Raw genomic sequence first — 25,484 nt, forward strand, 5'->3', positions numbered from 1 at the left:
AGTATTATTAGACGGTATTGCTTAAATTTTCATTGTTACGCAGATGATACCCAGCTTTATCTATCCATGAAGCCAGAGGACACACACCAATTAGCTAAACTGCAGGATTGTCTTACAGACATAAAGACATGGATGACCTCTAATTTCCTGCTTTTAAACTCAGATAAAACTGAAGTTATTGTACTTGGCCCCACAAATCTTAGAAGCATGGTGTCTAACCAGATCTTTACTCTGGATGGCATTTCCCTGACCTCTAGTAATACTGTGAGAAATCTTGGAGTCATTTTTGATCAGGATATGTCATTCAAAGCGCATATTAAACAAATATGTAGGACTGCCTTTTTGCATTTACGCAATATCTCTAAAATCAGAAAGGTCTTGTCTCAGAGTGATGCTGAAAAACTAATTCATGCATTTATTTCCTCTAGGCTGGACTATTGTAATTCTTTATTATCAGGTTGTCCTAAAAGTTCCCTAAAAAGCCTTCAGTTAATTCAAAATGCTGCAGCTAGAGTACTGACGGGGACTAGCAGGAGAGAGCATATCTCACCCATATTGGCCTCTCTTCATTGGCTTCCTGTTAATTCTAGAATAGAATTTAAAATTCTTCTTCTTACTTATAAGGTTTTGAATAATCAGGTCCCATCTTATCTTAGGGACCTCGTAGTACCATATCACCCTAATAGAGCGCTTCGCTCTCAGACTGCAGGCTTACTTGTAGTTCCTAGGGTTTGTAAGAGTAGAATGGGAGGCAGAGCCTTCAGCTTTCAGGCTCCTCTCCTGTGGAACCAGCTCCCAATTCAGATCAGGGAGACAGATACCCTCTCTACTTTTAAGATTAGGCTTAAAACTTTCCTTTTCGCTAAGGCTTATAGTTAGGGCTGGATCGGGTGACCCTGGACTATCCCTTGGTTATGCTGCTTTAGACGTAGACTGCTGGGGGGTTCCCATGATGCACTGTTTCTTTCTCTTTTTGCTCTGTATGCATCACTCCGCATTTAATCATTAGTGATCGATCTCTGCCCCCCTCCACAGCATGTCTTTTTCCTGGTTCTTTCCCTCAGCCCCAACCAGTCTCAGCAGAAGACTGCCCCTCCCTGAGCCTGGTTCTGCTGGAGGTTTCTTCCTGTTAAGAGGGAGTTTTTCCTTCCCACTGTTGCCAAGTGCTTGCTCACAGGGGGTCGTTTTGACCGTTGGGGTTTTTCATAATTATTGTATGGCCTTGCCTTACAATGTAAAGCGCCTTGGGGCAACTGTTTGTTGTGATTTGGCGCTATATAAAAAAAAAGTTGATTGATTGATTGATTTACATCCTGAATGATCACTTTTACAGCCAGTCATCTTCACTCAAGTTAGCAGATGATACAAGAACATTTCCACATCACTGAGTGTAGCTTATCGTTCACTTCAGTCAGTCATTAGGAATCATGTGAGGCAGCAGAGTGAATCTGTCGAGAGTTGAGACCAGGATGCCCCCAAACAAGAAGGCTAGTGAGGGAAGCCACCAAGTCACCTGCGACAACTCGGTGGCCACACTGCAGTTGTTTAAGTGTCATGTTGTTTCACCCAAAAAGGAGAACAGAAGATGACAATGTGAATTCTTCTGTGTTACAGTTTAACAACAACAAAAAACATCCTGGGAATTTTCTCTCACATGGTCCAATTTTACAACTAATTTACCAAAATAATAATTAATTGACACTGTGACTTTCACAGTAACAGGCTTTGCATCCTGTGAAGGTGTTTTCATTGTGAAGCTCATTCATGACGTGATGTGTTTGGTTTGTCTGTCACAGCAGACACTCAGAGATGAGCACTGCGAGTCTCTGGAGAGCGCCCTCCTCAGGCTGGAGGAGGAACAGCAAAGGTCAGTGTTCACTGCTGTGTGTAGAAACACGATGCCCTCAAACACACGGTGAAGAAACCTGTCCTTTATGATGTTTGTGTCTTCAGGTCAATCAACCTGACACAAATGAACGCTTTGTTGCGAGAGCAGTTCAGCCAATCAGAGTGGGCCAGCCAGACCATGAAGGAGAACCTCCTGAAGCTGACAGCTGATTGGGCTACAGCCATGAAGGAGGTGGAGCAGAGAGAAGCTGATTGGAAGAAAAAAATACAGGTCTGTATTGTGGGATTTCTTTATTAACTTATTATTATTGTTGTTGTTGTATTTTTTTATTTTTTTTTTATTTCATCATATCAGCACTGTGTGTTCACTGAAGGTCAGGTGTCTTTTCTTTGTTTGTCTCTTTCACACCTCAGTTAGTTTATTTCCATGTTGTGCTTCAGTTTGTTTTCGCTCCACAGTGCAGTTCCAGAAGTAAAACTCACATTCATATATTCATCCACAGAGATTTAGATGATGGGCTAAAAATAAATATCCAGCCAAAGTGAACTCATGAAGATCTACGGCGTTGTGTTACGATGGCTTGTAGAAGCCACAAGTCTGTATGATACTAACCTTATTTTAACGAAAGCGTCTTTAACGTACGATTTCACAAACAACAAATTCACTATCGACAGTCTTAAATTGAAATGCTGTCTGTGGTTGGTGGGTGTAGCTGTTGCCGGGTAAACGTTCTTTTTCATCCCTGTGAGCAGCAGGGTAACCAGTTGTTTTGCTGCTGAATGACATGCGAAAGTGAGCAGCTCAGTGGCTCCCCCTACAGAGCAGTGCACTTACTGCACTGAATTTAAATCCAGCTTGATGGTTTCCAAATTTAATTAAATTTTTTAAATTTTCTTCATCTTTTGTTGTGGGTGGGTGTAATTTACTGCTCACTAACAATCACACTCGCTTCAGGAGAGGTGGTGCGCGACTTAACAGTGATCAGAAATGTGTTTCTGATTGACGAATCTGCTGACAGGTGTTGCTGTTGTGAACTAAACACAAACAGTGATTAGAGTCAAGAACGAAGCACGAGACGATCACTATGCCATGTTTTATGACACACACAACATAAACTGCAAAATCTACTCAAAAGTGTTATGTCCTTGTGTTATTATATATCAGAAGTGTTATTATATTATTCCTCTGTGTGTGTGTGTGTGTGTGTGTGTGTGTGGGGGGGGGGGGGTGGTGATCAGGTGGGTCAGGAACAGGCTCGGCTTCTGTCAGTGTGGAGGTCTGTGGTCGCCCTGAGACGAGACTGTTGCACCATCAAAACCGCCGTCGACAGGTAACTCACTCATTGTTTAATGTGAGTTGACCAACACGGTGTGAGTTCATGAAATTTCCTAGTTGATAAAATTGTTTAAAGTTGACATGTTTTAAAAGTGAACAGTCGAAGCTCATTTCACAAAGTGATGTCGCAGCTTTTTTTTTTTTTGGAGGCACAGATCGTAAAAACTAACAGTGTTTCATAAATTAGTCGCTCATAAATGCTCTAAAGGGAGTTCTGGTGAGTCTGTCAGCAGGGTCAGTGTTCTCATCCCTCGCTGCAGAATGAGAAAACAATGGAACAGCTTCCATTTGTACGTCCGTCTGTTTCCTCATGTGCACATCCAGATGGTTTTGGAAAAGTTGCAACAAAATGAAAATGGAGTCCAACAGAAAACTGGTGCAAATACTGAGAGCTCTGAGGAATTTGTCATGTTTTCACAGCTTTTGGACTGAATATTTCAGTGTAAGACAACAATCTGCTGCTACAGCTATTCCTCAGTGTATTCAGTTCAAATAAATATGGACCGGCGTTTATTTGTGAATAGATTTTCCAATGAAAAGCACTACTCACCAATGTTGGACTTGTTTGAACAACTTACTGGAGCGTTGGAGTGCCGCGGTAAAGTGCAGCAGCGCCCCCACAGAGCTGCCCCGAGGAAAGGTGCAGTGTTCGTATCCAGTCCTTGTAAAAAGTTTACCTCCATGGGGAAACGCCCCACACTTCCCAACATGTCACATTTCTAGCAGTTTGGTCTATGATGGTTTTAACGTTGGTATTAAATATTGGACAGATTAAAATCCAATCAGTGAAGAGCTGGAAAAACATCCCCAGGTTAATGAGGACTGCTAAGTAACGGGTCGGGTGTCTGTCTGGGTGTTTGCTGTTCAGGACCCTGAGTGGTTCTGTGGTGTGATGGATGCAGTTGCAGCGTGTCAACAGCTTCCAGACTTGACTTGGTTGTTCGTCCGTCTGACTTTAGAATGGAATGGAGCAGTGGTGTCCAAAGTATTCCAGAAGGGGCCGAGAGGGTGCAGGTTTTCTTTGCAGCCGCTGACTCTGGCGGGTGATTTCGCTGGTGAACTCGTCCCACCTGCTCAAAGTGATGTTAGGGTTTGTTGTGAGTGGAAAATGACAATGATACACTTCGTCGGCGGTTGTTGCCAGTGGGGCAAAATGGGTTGGTGCAAATGGTCGGTTTGCGTGGGACGGAGAAGGACAGAGGGCGGCTTTGCCGGCTTGCAGGCTTGTTTGGACTGTACTGACTGGAAGGTTTTTTATAGCTCATGCCCTGATGTACATGATCTGGTATTTACGGTTTCATCGTATATGTCCTTTTGTGTGGACTCTAATATTCCCCAGAAGGTCATTACTGTATTCCTGAACAATAAACCTTGGGTTACTAAGGAATTGAAAAACGTCCTAAATAAAAAGAAACATATTTTTTTATACAGGGAATAGCCAGGAAAAGAACGAAATCAAAAGGGAGGTAAGGTATGAGATAAGGAAAGCTAAACTAAAGTAAAAGAATAAAGTGGAACAGAAGTACAGCAGTGGTGATCTACGGGAGCTTGGAGGAGAATAAAATCCATGTCCTCAAATACTCAAAGGGACAGTTGTATCAACATGGAATTTCTTAAAATTGAGGGAATCAAGGATTCTGATCTCCCTAATATGTTTAACATTTCTGATTTTTGATTTGAAAAGCATGACTTTTCCAGAGACATCTCCCTGTTTAGAGACTCTCTTAGTCCTGAGTCTGATGTTGTCGTTGACCAGGAATGAGTCAAAAATATTCTGAAGCGTATAAACATTAGAATGGTCCCTGGTCCAGATAACATCTGTGACCGCGCACTACGTTATTGTGCGGACCAGCTTAGTGGTGCACTCCGGCATATTTTTCAAATGTCTCTCAATTCTCACCAAATCCCGGTTAGCTGGAAATCATCTACAGTGATCCCAGTCCCAAAGACAACTAAACCGAAGCAACTTAGTGATTTTAGGCCTGTCGCTTTAACATCATTGATCATGAAATGTTTTGAGAGAATTGTGAAGAATCTTATTCTGGAAACGGTGGATGTAGCCCTGGACACACTTCAGTTTGCTGACCAGGCAGGGAGGGGGGTGGAGGATGCAAAGCTTTTTATTCTCAACTCCCTGTATAAACATTTGGAGAAGCCACAGACACATGCTGGACTCTTGTTTGCAGACTTCTCGTCGGCATTCAATATGATGCAGCCGTATCTTTTAGTACAAAGGCTGCGTGATGACGTCCACCTGCCTCACCAGCTAGTTTTATGGATTTTTAATTCTTTATCTGACAGAGAGCAGAGGGTCTTTGTAAATGGCTGCTTCTCGGACTGTCGTGTTGTCCACAGGCTCACCACAAGGGTCCACTCTTTCACCCTTCCTTTTTATTATGCATACAGACAGTTGTAGGAGTTCTCAGGATGATGCTATTTGGTTATATTTTCTGATGACACTGTACTGTTGTCTCTTCTTCACGGTTCAGAATCAGACCACGGAGCTGTTTTATCAGATTTCATTTGTTGGTGTGATCACAACTTTTTGGATTTAAATGTGTCCAAAACTAAAAAAATGATCATTGACTTCAGATGTAACAGGAGAGTATCATACACAATGAAGAAGTGGAACTTGTCACCTCATATAAGTATTTGGGGACTATTTTTGATGACAAGCTGAAGTTTGACGTAAACACAGACACCATTGTGAAGCGAGGACAGCAGATAATTTATCTTCTCCCTAAACTGAATTATTTTTCTCTCAGGGCTGACATCCTTTGTCGTTTTTATGTCTTTTATTGAGAGTCTTTTGTGTTTTTCATTTATCTGCTGGTTTCACAGCCTCTCAGTGAAAGACACAAACAGCCTGAACAGCATTGTTAAAATCTGTTCAAAGATTATCAGAATGAAACAAAGAGATTTACACTCTTTTTGTAATCAGCAGATCCTCCGGAAGGCTGAAAGTTTTCTGTCCTTCTCAGGTCATGTTCTTTGAGGAGAGTTTTCTCTGCTTCCTTCAGGACGCCGTTATGCGTCCCCGGTGTGTAGAGCCAGCCTTTTTTAAAGTCATTTAGGAGGTCTGTTAGAAAACTATCCGACCTTTTTATTTTTTGCAAAAAACTATATGGATTTGAAGCATGTGTGATTGCATCAGCCAAGCTTGAACCTTCGTGCGCATGTGTGAGTTTTTTCACGCCTGTCCGTTGCGTCATTCGCCTGTGAGCATGCCTTGTAGGAGGAGTGGTCCAGCCCCCTCGTCGGATTTTCATTGTCAGGAAATTGGCTGATCGACTGCCGCTTTACTGCATCAAAATGTTTTCAGAAACTGAGAGACAGCCAGTTGGAAACCATTCGGAAAATTCAGATGGCTTTCGGTGAAGATGTTATGGGGATCACACAGATTAAGGAGTGTTACAACCGGATTAAAGACTGTGCACAATGGCGCGCCGTGCTCCGAGCGGCGATCGACAGGCTGAAATGACCAGATGATTTCCAAAGTGAACGCTGTGTTGATCCGGGACGTCGTCTGACTACCACAGAAATGGCAGAAGATGTGGACATAGCACTTTTTCGGTACATTCCACTGTTACAGGAGTTTTTGTCATGGAAACAGGAGCGGAGGAATTCACCACGGAGCCGCTAATGGCGCGGGACAAAAGCACCTCCGTGTTGGTCTCACAGGACATGTTCTAACATGCCCAGCTCTTGCACCATTGGGAAGATTCAGACGGCTTTCGGTGGCTTTTCAGTCGTGTGACTATCCGAGAAATTGTGGACGAGCTGGACATGCCACAACATGTCCTGTGAGGCTTCATCACGGCATTGCTTTTTTGTTGTGCGCCTCCGTCCTGACGTGCGAATTCCTCCACCGTCTTTTCATGACAAAAAACTCCTGTAACAGTGGAATGTGCCATTCATTTCCAAAGTAAACGCTTTGTTGATCCGGGACGTCGTCTGACTACCAGAGAAATGGCAGAAACGTTGGACATCAGCACTTTTTCGGCAATAAGACACAGAAAGCCGTCTGAATCTTCCGAATGGTGCAAGAGCTGGGCATGTTAGGGCTTGTCCTGTGAGACCAACACAGAGGTGCGTTTGTCCCGCGCCATGAGCGGCTCCGTGGCGAATTCCTCCGCTCCTCTTTCCATGACAAAAACTCCTGTAACAGTGGAATGTGCCGAAAAAGTGCTGATGTCCACATCTTCTGCCATTTCTGTAGTAGTCAGATGACGTCCCGGATCAACACAGCGTTCACTTTGGAAATGATCTGGTCGTTTCAGCCTGTCGATCGCCGCTCGGAGCGCGGCGCGCCCTCCGACATTGTGCGCCGTCTTTAAACCGTTTGTAACACTCCTTAATCTGTGTGAATCCCATAGAATCGTCCCTGAAAGCCATCTGAATCTTCCGAATGGTTTCCACCTGGCTGTCTCTCACAGTTTCTGGAAAAATTTCATGCAGCAAAGCTCCAAATCATTCAGACATTTTCCTCACAATGAAAATCCGACGAGAGGGGTGGACCACCGCTCACTTAAAGCGTGCTCACAGGCGAATGACGCAACCGACAGGCGTGAAAAAACTCACGCATGCGCACGAAGGTTCAAGCTTGGCTGATGCAATCACACGTGATTCAAATCCATATAGTTTTTGCAAAAAATAAAAAGGTCGGATAGTTTTCTAACAGACCTCGTATCCCTTCAGCGATTCAACTTTTAAATGCTCCGTAGGTCTGCTATGTTTTTTATTTATGTATTTATTCTTGCTATTCATTTTAACTCCTAGTCTGTCTTTATTTGTTTTTTTTTTCATTAGTTTTATTGTTATTGGGTTTCTTTTAACGGACCACTCAAATGAAATTGCCCCTTGTGGGATTAATAAAGTTGTTGATTGATTGATTGAAGGTACACACTCCTTTATAACTCAGATTCTGCACCAGGCTACACATACATTGAAATTTGTCCTCTTTATTTAACCATCCAAATTACAGTTCGACACAATCCAACCACGAGGGCGCTGTGTTTGCGGTCGGTCATCTTCTTAGTGAAGTATCGAGTGAGAGAGAGAGAGCGAGAGAGAGAGAAAATGTTTTGTTGTGGTTGATATGAGCTGACATGTTGTCTGTTTGGCCAAGCCTCCTTTGTTCAGTCAGTGATGGTGAAGCAGCTGATCTCTTTTGGTTTTTCATTTATCTTTGATGTCTTTTTAGTAGAATGCAATGGGCCCCAAACCTGGGGTCTAAAGTTGCACCCTAGGCTCTATAGTTATCCTAACCAGATCTGGCATTGTATCCGAGGGCTCTCTTCAAGATGGTGATCGTTCCCTTAATCGCAGACAACTGCACCTCATGTGCACTTGGGTGACCGGGGATTGCCTCAAGGTATTTCTTCAGGTTCTTCTTCATCAGGCCTGTTGCTCCCACCACAACTGGGATGATATCGATGTCTTTCAATGACCATGTTGTTCTTAGGTCATTTTTCAGGTCTTGGTATTTTGAGATCTTTCCCCTTTCAGCTCGATTCAGGCCGTAGTCATTGGGGACTGTCACATCAATGATTTTGGCTGTTTTCTCTTGCTTGTTCCAGATGACAATATCAGGTTTGATTGCACCTCCTTCAATGTGTCTTCCTGCTGGGATCTCTTTGTCATAGAAGATCGTTACTTTTCCGTTGGATGAGACTGGTGTTGGCTCGTGCTCCCAGACATGTTCTTTGACTTCCATCTCCAGTTCCTTGCAGATCTTCCAGTGGAGATATTGACAGATCTTATGTCTGGATGTATAATGCCCATCTGCCATGACGATCTGGCATGCTGAAGTTAGATGGTTTACACTCTCAACAGCTGTATGACAGAATCGGCATTTATCATTTTGTGAGATCCCTGCCATTTTTTTGAAGCCATTAGTTAGAAGTCCCTGATCTTGTGCTCCAATCAGAATTCTTTCTCCATCAAAACCAAGTTTTCCATTTTTTAGCCACTGCATTGATCCAACTTTGTCGATGTATTCCTTTTCGAGTTCTTCTTGGAAACGTCCGGCTCTTTTGTGTTGTTTCCATCTTTCCACTCGATGTTTTCCTTCTCTTTTGCTGTATTGTTCTCTGGATTGTCTTGCAAGTTTTGTTGCAGGCATGAGACTGTTGCTTTTTCTCTCTTGTAGAAGTTCTCCGCCAAAGTTTTTTGCCAGTTTAGTGATTGAGGTCTGTTCAGTTATGGCCTCGTGGTGTTGTGTGACCGTTTTTATGATTTCTTCTTCAGAGCTCTTTAAGTACTGTCCAATACTTATTATCGATGCTCTGTAGACCTGGTTGATTTCAGTGAGACCCATACCGCCTTCTCTGCGAGGTAGATATATTCTGTCCATGCACTGATTTCTGTATGTGATTTTGTGGAGGGTGAGCATTTTTCTGGTTTTTGTGTCCAATTTATTAAGCTCACATTGTGGCCAGTTCGCTATGCCAAACCCATAGGTCACCACTGGTATTGCAAACTGGTTTATGGCTGTGATTTTATTTTTTGGTGTCAGCTGTGTTTTGCAGATCTTTTTTAAGCGGTTTAGGTATTCTTTTGTTGTTTTTGTTCTCATTTTCTTGTGTTCAATTGAATTACTTTGTTCAATTCCCAAGTATTTGTATGTGGAGTCTGCAGCCAGATCTTCAATGTAGCTCCCTTCATCCAATTGTATGTTTTCGGTTTTTGTCTTTTTTCCTTTTGTCATTGTGCATTTTGAGCATTTATCCAGTCCAAATTCCATGCCAATGTCTTTTGAGAACTTATGGGCAGTTTCCACGAGTTGAGTGAGTCCGTTTTTTGTGTTGGCATAGATTTTCAAATCGTCCATGAACAACAGATGGTTCACAAGTTTTTGGTTTTCCTTTCCTTTGTCTTTACTTAAGTCATATCCGATGTCTTGCTCCTTCAGGATCTTGCTGAGTGGGTCCATGATTAAGCAGAATAAGAGAGGTGAAAGGCTGTCTCCCTGAAGTATCCCTCTCTGAACTCGTATGTCTGGGATTGTTATTTGTCCCTCTGTGTGATTGAGGGTCATGGTGGTGTTCCACTTGTTCATTTGTGCTCTCAGGAAAGTTCTTATTTTCTCATTGATGTTGTAGAGTTCTAAGCACCTCATGATCCAGGAGTGTGGTACACTGTCAAATGCCTTTTTGTAATCAATCCAAGCCATGCTGAGGTTCCTCTGCCTTGTTTTGCAGTCCTCCAGGATAACTTTGTCTGTCAGTAACAGGTCTTTAGCTCCTAATCTTCTTTTGGAACATCCTTTCTGTTCATTTTCCAGGTAGCCACCATTGTCAAGATGTTCATTAATGGCATCAGTTATGATTCCTGTCAGCCATTTGTACGTTGTTGTTAGGTAGCAGATGGGTCTGTACTTGTTGGGAAGCTGTGTATCCTTGGTCTTTGGAATTAGGCTTGTGTTCCCTGTCGTTAGCCAGTCTGGTGTGTCCTCTTCTCCGTTCAATATTTTTGTGAAAGCCACAGCATAATGTTGGTGTAATGCTGTCAGTCTTTTCAGCCAAAAATTTGGGATTTTGTCGATGCCAGGTGCCTTGAAGTTACTGTATTCACTCATTTTCTTTCTGATCTCTTCTTCATTGATTACAATTGTTGTTTGTCTTTGTTTTTCTGTTGTATTTTTTCAATCCACTTAGCCTCTTGGTGTTGTTTTGGGTCTTCAAAGAGTGATCTCCTGTCTGCAGGGACCTGTGGCAGCTGAGGTGCGAGTTCTCCCGGATCGCTTCCTCCCTCCTCTCCCGCTGCGAATCCTTCTCCTCCTCCTCGTTGCAGCTCGCTGCTCCTCTTGTCAAACCATCTTTCTCCTTTTTGTCTATGCCTCCTCCTCCTCTCTCCTCCACCCTTGTTCTCCCTTCTCCCACCTCTGCACCTCCTCTTCTCTCCTCCTCAATCCTCGGAACCTCGTCTTTTGGAGAGCTGGAGCACAAAGATGAAGGAGAGAGGAAGATTTCAGAGCTGAAGATTCTTCATGACGCTGAAGTTTTGCAGTTGAATGAAAGGTGAAGACAAACCATTTCCCCTTCAGTCTGCCATGAGCTCAGGGGCGGGGTCACAGTGGCAGCAGGGGCGGGGTCACAGTGGCAGCAGGGGCGGGGTCACAGTGGCAGTAGTCCCAGCTGTCACTTTTTTTCTTTTCTTTTTTTTTACACTGACAGCAAAACTTCGCTTTTGCTGTAATAAGACACTACTTTTTTAACACGCTTTCAACACTGCAGCTTACACAAAGATGCTGCTAAGTTGTGGATATTTACAGGCTTTCTCATAAGTCAGAATACGTCAGTTGATGCTGTTGATTAATTGGCTGAAAGCCACATTCCTCATGTGGCTTAAATTCACACACAAAATAAATATAGTCTTACTTGTTACTTTTAGTGGATTCATCATCATGTCCTGAAGAAAAATTATCCACATAGAGCCTCTTGATTTTGGAAAAAACTGTGTCTGAAAATACTTTCTAATTACTTGTCATGGCTAAAGAAAAGTCTCTCTGGCACTTTGCGCTACAATTGTGCCGTAAAATCAGTCAGCGGTTTGCTACGTATTTTACAGCAGTGAAACAGCTGAGAGACGTTAAGCTCAACTCTACCACTACAAAAGGGGCCTGACCACCAGGTTGCCACAAAAAATAAAAAAAGTCATTATTCCTTATCAACATACAGCAGTCCCACCGTGAGGCAGAGGTCTTGGAAAATAAAGCAGTTTTGACTTATGCTTTTGATTTATAAATCAAATTAATCCGGATAGAATAACTCCATTAATGACAATTCTGTCATTTGTACAAAGTTAAAACATATTACATGTCTTTTAATTTTATATAATGCACTAATTCTGAAGTTTTGTAACAAACACACACAGATGCCAAAGGGATTATGGCTAAAATGAGCCTCCACTAACACTGATTGGTTGACTCATTCATTCTGTGTAAAAACCAATATGTTAATGTGACGTGTGTGTTGCTGTTTACATATAAATGTGCTTTTGTAAAATATGTCATTTTCCATATGTAAAAAAAAAAAAAAGCCATTTGCAAAAGCCAAAAGTCAAGTTGTGATTAGACAACCATCTGCTATAACCGGGGCCAAAATGCATAGAACACTGCCATCTACTGGCACCCAGATGCTAACCCTTAATCCTTTGCACGCCACAGCGTTGCTGCAGTTTAAACAGCACAGAGAGAATCCACGACAACAATTGTGAATGAACATTATACACTCAACAAAAATATAAACGCAAATGGTTTTGCTCCCATTTTGTACGAGATGAACTCAAAGATCTAAAACTTTTTCCACATACACAATATCACCATTTCCCTGAAATATTGTTCACAAACCAGTCTAAATCTGTGATAGTGAGCACTTCTCCTTTGCTGAGATAATCCATCCCACCTCACAGGTGTGCCATATCAAGATGCTGATTAGACACCATGATTAGTGCACAGGTATGCCTTAGACTGCCCACAATAAAAGGCCACTCTGAAAGGTGCAGTTTTGTTTTATTGGGGGGGATACCAGTCAGTATCTGGTGTGACCACCATTTGCCTCATGCAGTGCAACACATCTCCTTCGCATAGAGTTGATCAGGTTGTCAATTGTGGCCTGTGGAATGTTGGTCCACTCCTCTTCAATGGCTGTGCGAAGTTGCTGGATATTGGCAGGAACTGGTACACGCTGTCGTATACGCCGGTCTAGAGCATCCCAAACATGCTCAATGGGTGACATGTCCGGTGAGTATGCCGGCCATGCAAGAACTGGGACATTTTCAGCTTCCAAGAATTGTGTACAGATCCTTGGAACATGGGGCCGTGCATTATCCTGCTGCAACATGAGGTGATGTTCTTGGATTGGCACAACAATGGGCCTCAGGATCTCATCACGGTATCTCTGTGCATTCAAAATGCCATCAATAAAATGCACCTGTGTTCTTTGTCCATAACAGATGCCTGCCCATACCATAACCCCACCGCCACCATGGGCCACTCGATCCACAACATTGACATCAGAAAACTGCTCACCCACACGACGCCACACATGCTGTCTGCCATCTGCCCTGGACAGTGTGAACCGGGATTCATCCGTGAAGAGAACACCTCTCCAACGTGCCAAACGCCAGCGAATGTGAGCATTTGCCCACTCAAGTCGGTTACGACGACGAACTGGAGTCAGGTCGAGACCCCGATGAGGACGACGAGCATGCAGATGAGCTTCCCTGAGACGGTTTCTGACAGTTTGTGCAGAAATTCTTTGGTTATGCAAGCCGATTGTTTCAGCAGCTGTCCGAGCGGCTGGTCTCAGACGATCTTGGAGGTGAACATGCTGGATGTGGAGGTCCTGGGCTGGTGTGGTTACACGTGGTTTGCGATTGTGAGGCTGGTTGGATATACTGCCAAATTCTCTGAAACGCCTTTGGAGACGGCATATGGTAGAGAAATGAACATTCAATACACGAGCAACAGCTCTGGTTGACATTCCTGCTGTCAACATGCCAATTGCATGCTCCCTCAAATCTTGCGACATCTGTGGCATTGTGCTGTGTGATAAAACTGCACCTTTCAGAGTGGCCTTTTATTGTGGGCAGTCTAAGGCACACCTGTGCACTAATCATGGTGTCTAATCAGCATCTTGATATGGCACACCTGTGAGGTGGGATGGATTATCTCAGCAAAGGAGAAGTGCTCACTATCACAGATTTAGACTGGTTTGTGAACAGTATTTGAGGGAAATGGTGATATTGTGTATGTGGAAAAAGTTTTAGATCTTTGAGTTCATCTCATACAAAATGGGAGCAAAACCAAAAGTGTTGCGTTTATATTTTTGTTGAGTGTACAACCAAAATGTGCATTCTTATTTCTTTTCATCAGCTGCAGCAACTCTCTGGTGCACAAAGCATTATGGGGTATCTCAGTACTTAGGGCGAATGCTGCCGTGAACACTACTGGCCAGTAGATGGCAGTAGAGACCCTGAAAATTTGCTAAAACAAATATTCCGAATAAATAATCCATGTCTGCTACATTTAATCTGTGTGGAATTTAATAAACGCAAACTGAATTTCAGACATATATATTAGTCTGGAACAAACAGGACAAACAGTGTTGTAAAGGACAATAAGCAGGATGTTAAAAAGCAAAGAGGAAGCGATTGCAGCGCACAATGATTCCAATTGAAAATGATAGTGAAGCAACCTGAGCTGCTTCTGGAGTTTTTACATAAAAAAAACACAATAACGTCTATAAACCCGGAGAATATATTCACGAGAGTTTTAGGTACAATGTACAAAGAGTTTAATGCTGTTGTCTGTGTGGAGCCTGATCAGAGCATCTCAAATGCATTTCTCCTGTCGTGAACTTTTACCCATAATGCACCGTGGAGACAGCATGTCCACACTAAAACCTTCAAAATTAGTGCATTACTTTAAAACTAAAACATAGCTGATATTTTCACTTTATAAAACTTAATTACTTAACATTAATTTAAATAACTTTTCCAAAATTAGTTTGGTTAAAAATTTAACTCTTAATTTTAAAATAAGTTAAAACGTTATGCCTCTGGATGACTTGGGTGATTATTGCCTGCAAGTTAGTATGGTGTCAAGAGAAATGAGCGCTTTTTTCCTCTCACTTTCTTTCTTTTCTGTGACCAGCTCTCCTCTGACTGCAGAGGATAGAGCGGTTTCTCCTGAAACCAGCTCTCCTCTGTTTGCAGAGAATATAACTGTATGTCTGCTACAAAACATTTAACAGGTAGGCACTAAAGTCTTTGATATCAAATGTTTTTAACTGTTAAAGCTTTATTCATTACATCTGCAAAAATAAGCAGTCTAAAAATTATTGGACCAAAATTTATCGGAAGATAATTGATCCATTGATGGTTTTCAAAGTTATCTGAAAAGCTAATCCCATAATGAAAACATTTGCTTAGCGGTTAGCGGATTAGTGGAACTGTGCCCACCACTGCGGGCTGATACGTAGGGTTTAATCCTCTGGGGTCCGAGGGCATTTTTTGGACCGTTCACTCGCCTGGCATAAATGTTTTATTATTGCTGTTAACAGCTCTCCCTGCATCCCACAATCAAGTTTTATGCCTCTTTTTTTCAGGACAACCTGTTCTTTCATAATACATATGCTTTTGTTGTGTTCTATAAGTGTAATAAAGGTTTACAATCAGAAATAAGAAAGGATAAAATAAAGCGGAAAATAATTTTCCACACACATTTATTCAAAACACACAGCAAACTATGATAAACAACTGTTTTGACACTTTATAAAGGTAATTTGAGGTCTTGTGTGAAAGACTGGACAACAAAAAAGTTCAAACAATAAACCATGGGTTAAAGTTCTCCGTCACCATGGCGGATTTCCGTCATTTGGAAAATTTAACCACACATACGCACGCACGTGGTGTCATGCATGTTTTGGGGCCCAAATATGATGCGCTCATTTCAAAGCAGCATCCCGTTCTGCGCTAATCAAACCAGCAGCAGTGTCAGCATGGAGGCGCCGCACCGCAGAGGAAGGGACTGTGTGAATTTTCACTCCTCTCTGCTCTGTTTACTGCTTGCCATGAGCCACGGTCCTTCTCCTGTCCGTCTTCGTTGGCAGACCTTCCCCAAGTAGAGCGGGGTGTGGCTTTGGCTCTGCTTCGGTTCTTTGTTTTATTTCGCTTTGTCTTAATTTTTCCCTGCTAAAACCCTAAAGAGCATGTATCTCTGAGTAATATTTTACCTTTTTATGTTAAACCAACCTGTTGGTTTAACATGGTCTTCTGAAACAGTTGATAGATGTATTTTATAACTTAAAAACGGGACAGATGCTAACGTGTTAGCATGTCTATCGCGTTTTCAATGCTAAAGTTAGCATTAAGCTGTTTGCATCTCAGCTCGTTGTGTACATTTGTTTTCTGTATAATTAATGGCTCAGCGTTTGTTGTCGTAAAAGAGTCAAACGTATTACAAATTGTAATATTTTTTATTTTTATATTAATAATAATAGCAACAACAATAATAGTAATAATAACTAATATTGCTACAATACAATTTTAGAGAAAGACAAAAAGAACCTGAAAAAAAACCCAGAAATGATAAAACCAACTAACAATGAACATAAATAAATAAATATAGCAATAAACACAGTAGCTGTTTCCTGTGAACACCGAGTGACTCCACTTCATCCCTGTTTTATTTAAGTTTAATGACAATTTGTTTTGGTCAAACCACATCTGAGCTGTGTTTTTACACAAGAAAAAAAATAAAATGCAGTAAACTGCACATTTTTGTCTTTTTTCATGAAAATATCTTATTAAAGATCACATATTATACTTTAGTCAGCCCTTTAAAATACTTTTGTGGACTCTTGCTGTAATATGTTGTCAGTTGTTGAGATATTTGCTGTAGGCATCTAAAAATGCTCATGATCGGGTTAAACCTGATGGAAATCTCTTTGTGGTGTGTCAGTGATGTATGTATGTGTAAAATAAAACAAAACACTACTCCAGGCATGTTTTTGACTAGAATATAACATCATAACTTTGTTACAAGGTGAAACATTGATGTTGCGTGATAAAGGCCTTTTAATTATAACTCAAAGGAATAATGGCAAAACTCACATCTAAGTAAAAACAAAAAATAAAAAATGATTAATTGAAAAAATAATTGACAGATTAATCGATTACTAAAATAATCGTTAGTTGCAGCCCTAGTTTGTTTTACGAGTGAGAGCATTTTACAGATTAAATGTGAATAAGCCAGTTTTGAGTTTCTCAGTGCGCATGTGTTTTCAATACAGGTGACAGTGTTACTTTGTGCACAGCAGAACAACTTTGTCAATTGTTTTAGGCCCTAATTTTGTATTTTATTGATTGTACAGCCAGTGACACAGCACCCTTTTGGCGCATTTACCGGATTAGAACCGATCAAAATACTACAGAAGACAAAGAATTTTTACTTGACAGTTTGATGTGAGTCGTCTTTGTTTCAGAGGGCTTCATACCCATTAAAATTCACCAGAATATACAAAATTTAACGTGCTTTTTAAAAAAATTTCTGGGGAGCACCCCCAGACCCCCATAATGAATGAATGAATTAATTTATTTGGCACACAGACTGAAAAAAAAAAATCAGTGTTTTTACTTGACAGTTTGAAATGAGTTTTCTTTGTTTTAGAGGGTTTCAGACCCATTAAAATTCACCAGAATATACAAAATTTAACTTGCTTTTTTTTTTTTATTTCTGGGGGAGCACCCCCAAACCCCCATAATGAATGAATGAATTAATTTATTTGGCACACAGACTGAAAAAAAAAAAAATCAATAATGTGTTTTTACTTGACAGTTTGAAATGAGTTTTCTTTGTTTTAGAGGGTTTCAGACCCATTAAAATTCACCAGAATATACAAAATTTAACTTGCTTTTTAAAAAAATTTCTGGGGGAGCACCCCCAAACCCCCATAATTAATGAATGAATGAATGAATTTATTTGGCACGCAGACTGAAAAAAAAAAAAAAAAAAAAAATCAAGAATGTGTTTTTACTTGACAGTTTGAAATGACTTTTCTTTGTTTCAGAGGGTTTCAAACCCATTAAAATTCACTAGAATATACAAAATTTGACTTGCTCTTTTAAAACATTTCTGGATGAGCACCCCCAGACCCCCCCATAATCAATACTGTGTTTTTACTTGACAGTTTGAAGTGACTTTTATTTGTTTCAGAGAGCTTCATACTGATTAAAATTCACCAGAATACACAAAATTTGACTTGTTCTTTTAAAAATGTTCTGGGGAAGAACCCCCAGATCCCCTAGAATCAAGACTATACCCCGCCCCCCCACCACCCTTTTATGTACCTTTGTGTTCAGGTTTTGCATTTTTATGCTTTGTCTGTCTCTCCTTAAAGCCCCTTTCACACCAGGGTTGCTCCCGGTTGTGCCGTGCGTCATTATGACAACGCCATGTGGAAGCAACTCAGTGCCCAGACGATGCAACTCGGCGCCACAACAGCGCAAGGGCGCAAAGGAGGAAGCAAGTCGGGTGCCGAAAAATTAAACCCGTTTAATTTTTTTGGCGTCCTGTGCTCGACGCAGAAAGGAAGTGGTTCCAGCGCAAGCCGGGCAAAGAGGCGTAACTTGGGGCAAAGAGGCGTTACCCGGCGTGACTCGGAGCCAATTTATGATTCCTGCTGTGTTCCGTTGTTCCCGCAGTATAAATCACACAGGATTGTTTTTATACCGTGTACTCAATGCAGTAAAAACTACATGCTGAAAAAAAAAAAAAAATGCAGACTGATTGCCAGAAATATCCAGTAAAAAGTCCGGACATCTCGAGTCCACTCATGGATGTTCGTTCACGCGTGCACATGTGAACAATTAAAAGAAAAAAAAAAGTCTGGCTTCAGGCATTAGTTCCTTGTTCTCTGCTCAAACTCTCACATCACAGTTAAAAAAAAAAAAAAGGACAAAAAAGGAGACAGGACATGTCAACATCAAGTAGAACTCCAGACATCTCTGCATTGCTTGACGGTTCGCTCGCGCGTGTGCGCGCATCTCGCAGCTACAATCTCTGCTCTTGCTTTGGATTACAGCACATACCAGAGCTTCTCACAGCGTGGAGAATAAACAACAATAATCAGTATCATAATCAGCATGTGACTGAGGTTCATTCAAACATTTTGAAGCTGTGCAACAAGTGCCAGGCAGTACCACCCAGCACTGAAAATTTCCTCCCGGCTCTCGGGTTCAAATTTCCTCTCCCGCCCGGCACGGATTGTCCAAAAAATGAACTGAAATGCTGAATTGCTGAAAAATGTGCCAATTCGATCATTTCAAGCTTATACTGTCGTACTTTTGTTTTATTTAGCAATTTTGACCACATAATTAAAGAAATAACACCTATATGAGGTCTGTTAGAAAAGTAACGGACCTTTTTATTTTTTGCAAAAACCATATGGATTTGAATCATGTGTGATTGCATCAGCCAAGCTTGAACCTTCGTGCGCATGCGTGAGTTTTTTCACGCCTGTCGGTTGCGTCATTCGCCTGTGAGCACGCCTTGTGGGAGGAGTGGTCCAGCCCCCTTGTCGGATTGTCATTGTCAGGAAATTGGCTGATCGACTGCCGCTTTGCTTCATCAAAAATTTTTCAGAAAGTGTGAGAGACAGCCAAGTGGAAACCATTTGGAAAATTCAGATGGCTTTCGGTGAAGATCTTATGGGGATCACACAGATTAAGGACAATTACAACTGGATTAAAGACGGCCCACAGCGGCTGAGGGCGCGCTGTGCACCGAGCGGCGATCGACAGGCTGAAACGACCAGATCATTTTCAAAGTGAACGCTGTGTTGATCCGGGACGTCGTCTGACTACCAGAGAAATGGCAAGACAGCTGGACATAGCACTTTTTCGGCACATTCCACTGTTACAGGAACTGAGCGGAGAAATTTGCCACGGAGCCGCTCATGGCGCGTGACGAAAGCACCTCCGTGTTGGTCTCACAGGACATGCCCTAACATGCTCAGCTCTTGCACCATTCGGAAAATTCAGACAGCTTTCGGTGGCTTTTCAGTCGTGTGATTATCCGAGAAATTGTGGACGAGCTGGACATGCTACAACATGTCTTGTGAGGCTTCATCACAGCGTTGCTTTTTGTTCTGTGCCCTGCGCCTCCGTCCCGACGCACAAATTCCTCTGCACATCTTTTCATGACAAAAAACTCCTATAACAGTGGAATGTGCCGTTCATTTCCAAAGTGAACGCTTTGTTTATCCAGGACGTCGCCTGACTACCACAGAAATGGCAGAGTTTGACATCAGCACTTTTTCGGCATGAAAAGACGTGCGGAGGATTTCGCGCGTCAGGACGGAGGCACAGGGCACACAACAAAATGCGTGAAAAAACTCACGCATGCGCACGAAGGTTCAAGCTTGGTTGATGCAGTCACACATGATTCAAATCCATATAGTTTTTGCAAAAAATAAAAAGGTCCATTACTTTTCTAACAGACTTTGTATTTCTAATTTTCTACATGTCTCAGCTGCAAACGTCTCCATTAAAATGTTTCATTAAAATCCACAGTGTCTGTGTCGGTATATGTTAACACATTCATAAGTTTAAGGTTTATTTTACAGTTTAAAGGCGCCCGTTTCCAAAAAGCTGCAGTGGACATTTGAGTGTGAACAGCTTTGATCCACAGAGGTGTGACATGAAAATAGAAAACCCAGTGTGATCAGCTGGAGAGAAGGTGAAGTGCGTGCATGTGTGTGTGTCTGATCCACATACACAGTGCCTGTGCTTGCGTGAGGTCAACCCAAACAGCAGGGTTTTTAAAAAAAGGCAGAAGGTGACAGGTCTCTCTCTCTCTCTCTCTCTCTCTCTCTCTCGTACGCATTTCGGGTGTACGTGTTTGCAGTGTGTATTATTTTGGTGGAGTATTTAGCGTGTGTGGTGGTGTTTTGTTTTTTAAATTGGAGCACGCAGTGTGTCATTAGAGTCTGAACCAGACAGTGAGGATTCTGATGATGAAGGAGATGATCCCTCTTTTGTTCTGGACGAGGAACCAGAGCAGGTGGATCCACCGACATGCGCACAGATCTCCACAGTGGGTCGGATCATGCGCTTCTGTTTGCAGCTGAGCTCCATCCCAGCGCCAAGATGCAGACATGCAGTGGCTCCAGGTGCGTTTCGTGTCGAGATCAACGTTGACTTCGGTTTCGTTTTGTTCCTGTTTCATCCCTTTTGCGCTCTTGATTCACAGGCTATTCGGTAATAAAGCTCGTTCGTCCACCTTTTCTCAACGATTTGTGACTTTTTTACTTTATTCCCTTCATTCAGGAATCATCGTATGCTGTGTGACCGAGCCATAAAACCACTCAAAATTGGTTAAAATAGGGCTTGTGTATAACATTTTAGAGTTTTAAAATCCTATACCTTCAGGGTACTTTGGCCTCTTTACCCCAGCCGGGAGCCCCTGCACCCCAAGACTTCAGCTGAGATCACATAATTTACCCGGCACTAAAATGGTTCTAGCTAGAACCCTGATCATGACATTAAATTATTATTACTAAGTTGGGAGCTCTCTGAGAGGACTCTGAGAATCTTTGTGGATACTGGCCCAGATCTAGTACACAAGCCAATGCAACGCCAGTCAAACTCTGTGTTCTCTCTCTCTGTCTCCTTATTGCTCTGTCCCTCTGTCACTGTCTCTCACTCACAGGATTTCAGAGCTGTCTGGTTTGCTGCAGGCCGATGATGGACAGAAAGAGCAGAGAGAGCTGGAGCTGGAGAGACACAGAGAAATGGAGCGTAGTCTTCAGTCTGTCAGTCAGGCTGCAGTCAGACTGGTGAGTCTGGGCAAAAAAACGCCAAGTTGAAAATCTTTTGTCACTTTTTTATATTAAACAAAACTATGAATACACCAGCACTGATGGACTTGTGTCCCACAGTGGAAGAAGTGATGCTGAGGTCAGTGGTGGGTACAGCTAACCAGAAAGTTAGTTTTGATAACCACTAATCTGCTAACTGAAAAGTTAACTTTCACAACGCTAAACCGATAAACCAATAAGACATTTAGCGGAAGCTACAGCTAAGCGCTAACTTTTAGTATTGACTCCAAAACACTGTCAACTACTGACAAGCCAGTTTTGAGTTTAAGCACCGCCTATGTTTCTGAGTAAAATCAAAGGCCATCACAAACCCAACACAAACGAGTCAGAGCTTCTGTCGTTGTGCGCCCTACCCACTGCTGTAAGGAAGTCATTTACTTTCAACATACAGTGCCCCAGTCGTGTGGCAGAAGGCATCAAAAACAGAGCAGGTTTGATTTATGGTTTGATTTTAAAAACCAAACTAATTCTGGACAGTTTATGGACATTAACATCAACTCTGTCATTTTTACAAAGTGAGAATATCACACATATCTTTTAGTTTTAAAGTCATGCACTAATTCTGAAGGTTTGAGCATTGTAACACTCACAGATCCCAAAAGGCATTAAGGGGAAAATGAGACTCTTCATCATTGGTTGGTTGGTTTATTTATTTGTGAAAAAAAAACCAACACACAAGTTACTGTAACGTGTGTTGGTTTTTGCAAATAAATGTGTATTTGTAAATGTCTTTTTTATTTGTTAAAAAAAGCCATTTGCAAAACTGAAAATTCTGTTTAAGTGTCATTTAGTGCAGTGAATAGCGAATGTGATAGTTGGATGCTATTCCCACTCCCATCCAATAGAGTAAATGCATAGAAAACTGCCATCACTGACATTTTGTAAATGCCGTGTGTGTGATATAGTTGCAGTCCATTTACCATTCCATTTAGTTAGCTAGCTAACTTGGCGAGGCAGCTCAGTTAAGTGTTCTCTAAAAGCTCTTGCAGTGTACAGGTGTGAATATTTACTATGCATCACGCTGTCTATCAGATGTTGACACGTTGAAATGAAATGACCTCAAGTGAAAATATAAGTTGTAACATGTCAGATTTTCATTCATTTTCCATACCGGTTTATTCCAGTTCACGGGCACACTGGGGAAAAAAAGACAAAGACAAATGACTAGTGCAGCCGAAATGACGTCAGGCACATAGAAAGCCTGAGCCTGCATGTTCTGTTCAAAAGAATTTAACACACACACTCTTCAGTCCAGAGCCCTGCGTAGCAGCAGTTTGGTGGCCGGCGTCCCGGAGGACGGCGTCCTGAGTTTGTCGTCCCTGCTGTCTGTGCTGGCTCAGGCTGAGAGCACCTTTGAGTGGAAGCAGCAGGAACTGCAGGTGAGTGACGGCTCGGGATTGTGCAGGTTCAGCTGGTGCTTGTGCAGCTCAGTGTTGTTCCCTGCGTGCGTCAGGGGGCGGAGCTCTCTGCCCGCCAGCTTGCGGACGATAAAGCGGCGCTGCAGTCCAGGCTGAGTCGACTGGAGGAGGAGAACCAGGAGGAGCACACGCACACTCGGCGCACGCAGCTGGAGCTTACGCACACACGGGACACTCTGACCAGGTACACACGTATACACACACACACACACACACACATACAGATTACGTGATCAGTCACATTGAATGGCTTTTCTGTAACTCAGATACCTCAAAAAGTGGATTTTAGCAAAACTTTTTTGTCTGATTTTTACTTTTTACTGAAACATCATCGAAGCTGACAAACATCGCAGTGAGTTCACACAAAGACTTTGGAAACGGCACAGAACAAAAAACCTCCACAGGTGAACTCTTCCTAACACAGTAATGAGTTCTGGAGACACACATGCACGAGTTGGTAGCTCAGCGTTACAGTTCTGCAACGTTTCCTGAATGGAAATGAGCTTTCTGAGCTTCCTGCTGACTCTTCATGAGAGAGATGAGAGCTGAGATTAGATCAGATGAGATTCAAATTTCAAATTTATTCATTTATATGGCGCCAATTCACAGTGAGATCGCCTCAAGGTGCTTCACACAGCATAATAAAAACAGAGAAAACTGAATTATACATTTTAAAACACAATAAAAAGACAAAACCATAAAAGAACACAATAATAAAAACACATAACACAATAAAACTAATGATAAAACAAGTAAAACAAATGAGTCTGTAAACATGATTTAAGTCTCCACAGTATCCGACTGTCGTATGTTTGCCGACAGAGATGAGATGAGGTTTATTGTCATTGTTATTACACGAATGCAACAACAATGAAATTATGTTTGCACTCCAATTACTTAAGACAAAATACACCAATTAATCCACAATTATTACTTGTTTACTGTAATAATGGCACACATCAGAATTAAAGACAACACATATACATTTGACATTGTTTATGTGCACTAAACTTGAAGCAGTCTGTCATCCGAATGGAGGCAAAGTGGGTGAAGGCTGCAGCAGGAGGAGCTGCACCACCCAGCTTGGGGAGCTGAAGGCTGCAGCAGCAAAAGCCGCACTGCCTCCAGGGTGACAGGGAGGAGGCCAGGGTAAGGGGAGTGGAGAGACACAGGGCTGGGGTAGTAGGGATGGAGGGAGGGAGATGTGCGTTGTATGCAGATGAGTTAAGTTTGTGGAGTTTCTGTCCATGTGTGCGTAAAGTCTGGTGTTGCTAGGCAACAGCAGGCTGGAGGGGGGTGGGGTAGATAGATAAGAAGGGGAAGTCAAATTCCTTCACCAAGGCCGTAGATCCTTCAGGAGTCGATAAGGCTGTCATGTTGATGTTAGATGGAGAGATACAGAATTCCATTTACTGCACCTCTGACTATCTTCATGCAGATGATTCAGCAGGACCCATGTCAGTCATCTCGGTCTTACCTGTGTTCAGAAGTCCAAAATTAAGATGACATCCAATTTTTCCACTGCAGTCAGACACACAGCCAGTATTTACATTGTGAGAGATCCCACCAACAAAAACAGACAGGCACACCTGCAGGTCATCAGTGTAACTCTGAAAGTCCTCCTGTAGCTCTGTATAACCCGATCAAGAGATGCGACACACAGAATGAGATTGGGCCTAGAACACAACCCCGCGGTACCCCGTACGTCACTGTAACTTACTCTGTTATCGTGTTATTGTAAGATTATTCTATGAATGAGTGATCTGAAGGCTGCTTGTTGTTCATCTGTCAGGCAGCAGGAGGAGCTGTCCTCTCTGCGTGTGCAGCTAGAGCAGGTACTGAGGAGTGAGGAGGAGGTGAAGAAGGAGAACAGCAGACTGAGGCGAGAGACGGAGCGACAGGAGGAGAGGAGCAGGCAGCTGGAGAGCGACATGCTCAAACGGTGTGTTGAGTTCTCTGCTACACCGTATTTATCTCACATGCGTTTATCTTAGTCACTTATCACTTTTTTTTGTATTTTTCAGAGCTGAACACGAACTCTTTGATAGCATCCAACTGTCTGACCAAGAAACTCGTCACCACATGGAGATCCACAGTCTGAAGGTCTGACTGACTTCATAACAACATGCCAGTTACAGGAAGGGGTGCTGTTCCAGCTTTATTCAGTGTCTGTCATGATCCTACACTGATAACGAGAATCTGACTGATAATATCGGCTGATATGAGCCTTCCACAAACATGTCGTTATCTTTGCTAAAATTAAAACTTTTATTTTACCAGATAAGCAATGTAGAAAACACTGGCTGTTAGGAAAGGTGTCATCATGTAGCTTGGCCAGTAGAGGGCAGTTGCACAGCATCAAGCATGGCTGGAACCCCATCATCCCTTGGTCACATTAGCTACAAGAAGCAGAGTCAAGGCGACCAGTTGCCATTCATTTTCAGTCAGAGTGGGCGTTTTACAGCGATGACAGATGAGGTCACTGCACCGCCAGGT

The 25,484-nt window shown here is 42.3% G+C and overlaps 1 protein-coding gene across 1 annotated transcript in view; it reads left to right on the forward strand.

Annotated features, from left to right (window-relative positions):
* si:dkey-230p4.1 (trichohyalin) overlaps window positions 1-25,484 on the forward strand; it is a 109,000-nt gene that overhangs the window by 15,208 nt on the left and 68,308 nt on the right. The window contains exons 5-13 of the mRNA XM_034187250.1: window positions 1,797-1,867; window positions 1,954-2,119; window positions 3,088-3,179; window positions 10,891-11,205; window positions 21,402-21,528; window positions 22,821-22,949; window positions 23,024-23,172; window positions 24,781-24,930; window positions 25,013-25,091. Coding sequence (XP_034043141.1) covers window positions 1,797-1,867; window positions 1,954-2,119; window positions 3,088-3,179; window positions 10,891-11,205; window positions 21,402-21,528; window positions 22,821-22,949; window positions 23,024-23,172; window positions 24,781-24,930; window positions 25,013-25,091 — 1,278 coding nt within the window. The remainder of the gene's footprint in view (window positions 1-1,796; window positions 1,868-1,953; window positions 2,120-3,087; window positions 3,180-10,890; window positions 11,206-21,401; window positions 21,529-22,820; window positions 22,950-23,023; window positions 23,173-24,780; window positions 24,931-25,012; window positions 25,092-25,484) is intronic.

This window comes from Thalassophryne amazonica, chromosome 14 (genome assembly GCF_902500255.1).
Source record: "Thalassophryne amazonica chromosome 14, fThaAma1.1, whole genome shotgun sequence".
Lineage (NCBI taxonomy): Eukaryota > Metazoa > Chordata > Actinopteri > Batrachoidiformes > Batrachoididae > Thalassophryne > Thalassophryne amazonica.